General features: G+C 40.4%; 1 protein-coding gene across 1 annotated transcript; it reads left to right on the top strand.

Moving 5' to 3' along the window:
• The first annotated feature begins 1,873 nt into the window (after window positions 1-1,873).
• LOC134652491 (protein extra-macrochaetae) lies at window positions 1,874-6,945 on the top strand. Its single transcript, XM_063507686.1, has 2 exons — window positions 1,874-2,331; window positions 5,717-6,945. The coding sequence occupies exons 1-2, from the start codon at window positions 1,948-1,950 to the stop codon at window positions 5,756-5,758; spliced, it is 426 nt and encodes a 141-aa protein (XP_063363756.1). The 5' UTR covers window positions 1,874-1,947; the 3' UTR covers window positions 5,759-6,945.
• The last annotated feature ends 1,951 nt before the right edge of the window (window positions 6,946-8,896 follow it).

Raw genomic sequence — 8,896 nt, 5'->3', positions numbered from 1 at the left:
TGAATTTTTAGGTCGGGTAGAGGTTGGCTCTCCTCTTGTAGGAGCTTATAGAATAACCTACAGCCATATTCGAACTTTAAGATACGTCAAATACTAGATATTGAAACGATTGGATATGTCAGTGTCAAACAAGTGTCAATAGTGACGTTTCTTCATACAAACACGTCACTTTTGACACTTGTTTAACACTGACATATCTTGGTGATGTCTAATAGATATCTAATAGATATCTGGTTCAAAATCGGAATCGGGCCCCTAGACTTGTTTCTATACGCAAATTAAATACTTATCTGGTATCAAGTACCTTACTGAAAACTGTAAACCTTACAACTTGCGAGTTGAAAGAACGAAAGATGTGAGAATGAAACATCGACTCTACATTTTTTTTTACTCTTTACTTATGTAACCTACATTATGTAAATAATAACATCGACTCTACATTTTTTTTTACTCTTTACTTATGTAACCTACATTATGTAAATAATAGGTTATCATTAGGTAAATAAATGTTTATACCTACATGCGTTAAAAAACATAATTACATGCGGCTATTATTCGATTTACCTAGGTATACGTATTGCAAAAGTTATAATCTATTTTTTATACTAAACTAGTAAAGCCACATTACGTTTACACAATATCTTATATGCATAATATCAATTCACAATTAAATAGGTACTTCTCATAATGTGCAGACTAATCTTCTATTGCAAATAAGTGATAGGTACCTATCGGGTAAAAATCAAAAAGTATGAAATTATTTTGTGTAAAGCTCATTTATTTTTATGAATGTGTTTCTTAGGTTCGCTTTCTTAAATATAAAAAAATAAAGGTAGATTATTTTCACCTCAGAAGCTCGAACAAGGGTACTTTGCTACTTAAAAAACAGTGAGCAAAATCGCATTTTGCTCACTGAGTGAGACAAAATGAGCAAAATGCGATTTTGCTCACTGTTTTTAAGTAGCAAAGTACCCTTGTTCGAGCTGCTGAGGTGAAAACTTAATTGTTGGTATATCTTAAGAAAACATGAGTGAAAAGGTAAGTGATGAAGAAGGAATACATTTTTCGGGTTCTCTAATATGTTCTCACTGCCGAGGTGAAAAGTTTTGTGAACTACACGAGATCAAAGTTATTTACATCTCGTGCGCTTTTGAGTCCCTTACTACGCTCAAGATTCTAAATTAGATTCACTCGCTACGCTCGTGAATCTAATATAGAATCTTTCGCTTGCACGGAACTCAAAATAAGCACTCGAAGAAATATCAAACTTGGATCTCTTGTTGTACAAATAACTATTTTTAACCTTACTTAGTGCTTATTGACTCAGCGGTAACGTCAAAATTTTATTAGTGTTTAATGGTAAAGCTGCGTGATAAACTTTTATACGAAAATGTTGAGTCCCATCATATGTAAACTAGCTATCAAAAGAGTAATATAAAAAAATAGCTGCCATTTCGTCTCCTTTAAACATATCTTAGTTTCTTAATGAAAAATAAGAAGTTCATAACAAGAAGATATAAAATAAAACTTTACAATAAATAGTCAGTTGACCGTATCCATGCATAAATTCGGAAAGCCTAATCGACAAAGTTACGGTAACTATAGTTTTCCAATTATTATTGTATAAATTAAATATTTGATCATAAAGTCAACAATGCAGGACAAAGTGCATGTCACAAGCGCAACGGCCTTAGTCAGGGCCGCCCAGCACCCAGCGTGCAGCGCCCAGCGCAGGCAGACGCGGCGCCCACCGCCGCCATGGGAAAATCAGGCTTCGCCTCGCGAGCCCATTGGCCCGCCCGGCCCCGCCCCGCGCCCCGCCCGCGACCATAAATACTACGCGCCCTCGCGCATCTCCTCATTCCTCGCTCGCAGTCCGCACTCGCCACACGCGTCCGCGATAACGTTACTCCCAGTGCTCGTGTTCAGTGCAACGTACAAATCACAATGAAAGCGATAACAGCAGTGTGCGCGACCGGCGCTTCCGTGCCGGCGATTGCCGGTGGGCGCGTGCAGCGGCACCGGGAGGGCGAAAACGCAGAGATCCAGATGTATCTCTCGAAGCTGCAGGACCTGGTGCCTTTCATGCCCAAAAATCGAAAGATCTCAAAGTTGGAGGTGATCCAGCACGTCATCGATTACATCTGCGACCTGCAGTCGGCGCTGGAGAACCACCCCGCCATGGATCAGTTCGACGCAGAGGGCGCGCTGGCCGGCGCGCCGTGCGCGGTCCGCCGCCCGCCGCAGCAGCGCCGCCCGCTCGGCCCGCGCCCGCAGCCCAACACCATCCTCCGCAGAACACCTGCAGCTCATGAACACCACAATCAAACGGTTAGTCTCTATTTTTTCCTATAAAACCTAAAACTTTGTTAACTTTTTCATGGAAAAATAGCGTCAAGCGGGGTGAAAACATTGACGCTTGGAAGTGTTTTCTTTTCTTTAGTTAAATAGCTTAACTAAATTAATAACTGAATAATATATTTTCTAAGTATTAAACTCAGTTACCATATTTACAATTTATCCATGTTTAACGTCTACGTCAACCTATAAACATGTATAGAAGCGCACGCATGCACTAGCCATGTTGAAAATTTATCGCTAGGTAAAACTTTTAAATTTAAATTGAATTTGTACAATTGGCGATGCAGAGACCGAGCGCCATTTAACAACAACTTGTTCGCCTAGCTAGACAGTATTGCATAAAAAGTAAATGAAATCGGGCGCGTCGTTGTTTTTGCGGCGCGCGCGCACCTGCGCGTTTCGCAAGCGCGGGAAGGTAAAAGCGGAGATGCCGAGTTTCACAAGCGACCGCGAGACGTCACTGTATCGCATGCATAGAGTCGCAAACTTAAGCATCAAAACATGCTAAAGGTATGTCAGTCTAGGAGATGTCAGTCGTATCGTAACGGAATGTCCCACTCAAACATTTTAGCCAAGCGAACCATTCAAACCTCCGCTATACGTTCATTCTAAGAAGTATTTGAGTAGTGCTTAGGTCGATAAACAACAGCCACAATCTAAACCGCTGTTCACGCATGCGTGACGACTGTTTTGATTTTCAGCCTTGAAGCGCGGCCACCTGCGCCGGCGCCGCGTAAACGGCCGTGTACTGACACACTATTTGAATATTCAACACATATTTAAGTATACTGCCTCGTTTAACATTCCGCCTAACACCTGCGCGTGCTGGCTGTTGCGTCTTATTTCAAATTGCCCCCGAGATACGCGGAGATTCCGATACTGAGCGGAGTCGTCTAAAATTGCACTAAGATTTTGCTGCACCGTCAGAGCGGCAGGTGCATCGCGCTGGATTTATTCGAGCGCCTTGCGATTACTGCCCCAGGCGCTGCTCGTTAATACTTGCCCGAGCCACGTAAATTTTAATATCTGCCGCTGTTGGAGCCGAGAGAAATGCCCACGACAGCTTGATTTAGGGGACACGACGTGCTACTCAGAATTTACAGCAGCGCAACTGACCAAACAGACGACAACTGCAACAATAATCCCTTTCACAAATCCATTGAACCTAGCGTCTGTTACAAATACAAAAGAAGAACTATTTATTGCCATACTAAATTATTTTAAAGATCTTTTATAAACCAGTTACCCTTTAACCCTTTACTTGCATTCCAGTGTCAACTAAGAAGTCTAAAAGATATCGGAATGCTAATTAAAATTCATTCTCTAGATATATTATACAAAGAAGAATTCAGAATACTATATCACAATACACCCATAAACATAGATCATATTACTCAGGTATCCAATAAACAAGCACCACTGATTTAATGAGCTCCGGGCGCCGGCGACATCGCACGATATACTAATGTACCGCCTACTACAATACAGTATCGGAATGCCGATTAATCGGACCGCATTCTTCGAAACGAAACTGACGTGGAATAACATGAAGTATAAAATTCATATAATCTAAATAAGCTCTTGTATAAAGCATACAAAAAGAAGGCTCGAGGCGATCGTGCCGGAATCCAAGGCATCGTGAGGCGGCATTTCACGGTGATATCTGGCGGGGCATCGCCGTGTGCCACAAACTACGGTCACGAGCATACGCCACGCCGCTATCTCAGCGACGGTAATTGTTGCTCGCAGCTGCCTGAACTCACGGGGCCGTGGGACCTTTCGCCGACATTACCACTCGATTCCTCCGCTCTCACTCACGTTTTTGTCCTTTGCAGCTTGAACCCAATATCATAGTCCGTAATTGTATTACATCGCCCAGAAACAACCGTGGCTAGGCACAGGAGACACTACCGTTACCAACCTACCTATAATAAAATAAAGTACCCCTTTAAGATCATCACATGTAAAGAATAGTTATTTTCAACAGAGGTTGCATTACTCTGCTATCAATCTTAACAAAAATATAAATGCCATATCAGTTAGTCATTCATTTAGCTAGTATACCCGCATGATTCTCCTCAAAATTAATTTAGGAACTTCCACAGTTAAACAGCTTCCCAATAAACTAATCTATCAGATGGCGGCCACCATATGTTGGTTGATCAGATTAATTTAGGCTGTGTTGATGCTGTATCAGACACAAAAGGATGGCAGCTTAGCGCCTACACGGCTTGCTCGAGTCGCGACCGCCGGGCGACAGGCGACACTAACGAGCGGCCAGGTGTCCACGCCCACGCTCTCTGCTCCTCTGAATATCTCAGTCTCCGCGCACCTCGCCACGCATAAATCGCACGTGAAAGTTTTACGAGCACCTTTACGCTTCTCCGAACTAATAAACTGCGGCGGCGGCGAGTAGACAATGCAGTCCACCGCGAAATGTCTCCGCAAGACTTTGCACGTGCAACGATTTCGCCGATCAATTCCATCGCCGACGGATCGATCGAGGGCATTGTGCGACTAACGGTTGCTCACAGCTGCGCACAGAGCACACGTGACGGCCGCCACCGGTAGCCGGATAGCTAAATAAATGCGACGCTCATACCTACCTTTTTATTATCCAGTCGACAATGCTCGTCACATAAAGGGATTTCACGTGTGCTCGCAAAGTCCCGATCTGTCGGAACATGTGTGCTCTCCCTTTGGTATGTGTCCGTAAATAGGGTGTGACCACGTGCGCCCGCTCAGCTGCGGCGCGGATGTGCGGACGGGAAGCAGTAATCTAACACTTAGCACCGAAAAAGTTATGCTGAAACTGCAAACGAACAACTACTCCTTCAACCAAAACATCCTGCCGAGTTCGCGTAACTGATTTCCTACGGTACTCATGTAGCCAGCGTTTTATTCTACAGATTATTGTCCCCCACTTCTAACTTTACACGCATCCCTCAACTAATTTAGGACAGGAAAATAATGGACCCATTGTCAAAACGCTAATGAATTAAAAAGTGTTGATATGGAGCACACATGCGATGACAGATGGCCGGACGCGGGCCGGGATGCGTGCGACACTCGATACGCTATTTGTCGCAATTACTGGCTACCGTGTAATTGTGATTAACTTTATCATGAAATATTAATCGATCCAACCATTTTCACTGCCTTCTTCAATTACATCACACGCGAAGACTTTTTAAACGAACATGTGCGCGCGCATCTGTGCAACGATTGGTAACTGCACCCTCGTCCGCCTTGCATTGGGTGGCAAGGGTTTGCCTTCTGTCATTCTGAACCCTTCATTTAATAGGTTAGTTATTTCTTATACCTATACTTACCTATTTTTTTCTTATTGTTACAGGCGGTAGAAAAGCAAAGCCAGCAGGACAGGCCACTCTGCTAGATTAAGAAGATAAATGTTATATGGTAAAATTAAATATACCTCGTGAAGGAGGCCGCGCACGGCGACGACGCCACCGCGCGGGCGAGCCTCTCGCGAAGACATCCTAAGTACGATCTCGTTACGATCAATATAAGTACTACGTTAATTTAATGTAATTTTGTGGCATTACGGGAGGAGACAGCATTGCAATGCAATCAATCGTTGGTGACGACCTCTGACCGATTGTTTTGTTAATTTCATGTAAAAAGCTTTACTAGTTGTTAGTCCTATGAATGTTGAATGGTTTGCGGAACACTTAAACCCAGTCAGGACTGCCAGTTAGAATTAATGCTACGATCTTGATGTTGTGATTCCTACACGGAATCTATCATATAAATATGTTTTTATTTGTAAATTAATGCTTGTATTTCTGTTTAATCTTCAGTCCTAGATTCTTAGTTCTTAAACGATGCTTCCATTAATATCAAAGATGTAAACCGATTGAAAGTTGGTTTATCTAAATAATTTTATTTAATTTAAATTTTCATGAGTGTGATTTTGCATGGCGATTTTGTTGCTATTAGGATACGGAATAGGTATTGTGTTCGAGTAAGTGCTCGGCGCAAACGTTATCATTTAATTTATAAATTGTGTCGAGCACGCCCTATATGTAAATAGTGTATGTAATAAATGTAAAAATATTAAATTTTAGCGGAAATTATCAAATTGAGACCTTTTATGATTTTATTTTGAATATAAGGTGAAAATGCTTTAATTATCTTATATAATTCTTATTATGATGTATTATAATTTTAAATAGACTGTTATAGATTTAGTTATTGAGGGATGAGTTAACGGCGGGGTGCCCGCCTTTTGGTACAAATAGTTTATTGATGGTTGCGGTGTGCAATTGGTTGAAGCGGCCTCCTGCCGCGGCCGGCAGCGTCGCCGGCGCGGGCCGCCGGGCCGCTGCCGGCACGGCTCGGGTCCCATGGACATAACCGTGCATTTATCGCCGCGCCTAACAATGTTCCATGCAGTCCGAAATCAATAAATAGGTCACAAACTACTACTACTGTACAGTTTCTAAACTATTTTCACAATTTTTTTTCATACTGTCATTTATAATGTAATTGATTAAATCTGCACTGATTATTTAACATAAAAAGAATCAATGAAAACTGGAATAAAAAAAGTTTTGAATGAAATACTATTTTTAATATTTTCTTTGTGCCCTTTCCTTACCAAAAAATAAATGTCATTACACAAAGGTATAGAGAAATAAGACAACTTAGAGTACTCATATCATACTCTATAAAAAATAATTTATAATAATTTTTAAGTGCATTTACCATACCTTCTTAACTTATTGTTTATTGAGGAAGGAAACTGATGTATGGAGTGAGAACTCTATGCTTATGGGTACGCTGACAGGTGTAATTTCAATAGAATATTACGAGATTTGGCGTTTTTAGGTTAAAATTAAGTAATTATATGAAGATGACACCAATCGAGCTTGAAAAATACTATAACAAAGCGCTGAAATATCACGAACTGTCTAAAAAGCAACGTCGAATATAACCTCTGTTATATTGTACGCTGGTTTGAAAAGAACGTGCTGTAAAAACACATTTTTTTCTTAATTTTATTAATAAATGTCGCATGAATCAGCGGTGAAACTACGAGTATAAGGAACGGTTTAATAAATGATACCTTGACAAGAACAAGTAGGTGGGTACGTAACTATTTTCAGAAATGACATAAGTAAATAAGTTGTAATTTTATTAACAGTGTAAGTAAAGTACCAGAGTTCTTTTTATCCAGGAAACTATAGGTACTCCAAGGACTGGTTAGATCATTTTCCCAAAATCATAATTTACCTGTAGCATAATTTCTATTCGCATTTTTTCCTATTCTTAATTTACACCAGACGCATTAATTACTAACATGATTTTTCCATTCGCATTTTTTCCTATTCTTAATTTACACCAGACACATTAATTCCTAGGTTAAATTTTTCTCATAATTAATACTTTCCAAGTCGTTTTATTCGCATTCTTTTTATTTCTTAGGCGATAACATTACCATGGTCCCACCGCACTGTTTCTTTTCAAAAAACCATTTAGTTTACATTGCCCTTCGGGCATCTGAAGCTACCTAACGAACCTACCTACACCTTTTTCCCCAAAGTGTAATGTTTTCATGGACGTCACACTAAATTAATAGGTTAGGTAGGTTAGGTTCGTTAGGTAGCTTCAGATGCCCGAAGGGCAAACCGCCCAGAAATAGGAGCCCCGCGAAGCGGGGTTCCGTCTAGCTAAGTTGTGAACAAAATGTTTTTTGAAAAGAAAGTGGGGTGGGGTAATCGATTTTTGATTATAGAATAAACGCCGTAAGAAATATTTGTGAGTGGCTAAATTGTCTAATGGGAAAATATGCGAATGGAAAAATCATGTTAGGAATTAATGCGTCTGGTGTAAATTAAGAATAGGAAAAAATGCGAATAGAAATTATGCTACAGGTAAATTATGATTTTGGGAAAATGATCTAACCAGTCACTCCAAGGGGGTAATATTTTGTACGGGAGTAATGCGGGCACGGCCTAGCCTCAAATAAATTAGTTATTTTATGAGAAATATCAATTTAATATAATAAAAATAATGGAAAATGGTGGGAAAATGCCATAGAGTGTTTATTCTCTCACAGGCAAATTAATTATGTACTACAAATGTTTACCTCTCACATGAACGTGGATCCGCGCAGTAAGTATTGAATCCTAATTAAGTATTTTAAGTAATTAATAATTAGAGTTCGTTCAATACCTATTAGAGGTATATACTAACATGGATCGTCGTTCCGGCATTCTTTCAACAAATACAAAGGACGTACTTATATCTTAAAATCTGTCAAACAGTTTGGGCAATAAGCGTACCGCATACTTCACTACAGCATATAGGTAGTATAAAACAAAGTCGCTTCCCGCTGTCTGTCTGTCTCTATGCTTAGATCTTTGAAACTACGCAACGGATTTTGATGCGGTTTTTTTAAATAGATAGAGTGATTCCAGAGGAAGGTTTATGTACCTATAATTTTTCAACCCGTGCGAGGCCGGGGCGGGTCGCTAGTATGAAATAAATTAATTTACAACCATCTGTTAAG

Source organism: Cydia amplana, chromosome 11 (assembly GCF_948474715.1).
Source record: "Cydia amplana chromosome 11, ilCydAmpl1.1, whole genome shotgun sequence".
NCBI lineage: Eukaryota > Metazoa > Arthropoda > Insecta > Lepidoptera > Tortricidae > Cydia > Cydia amplana.
Note: the sequence above shows the minus strand (reverse complement) of the source record. Positions and strands in the feature narration are given on the sequence as shown.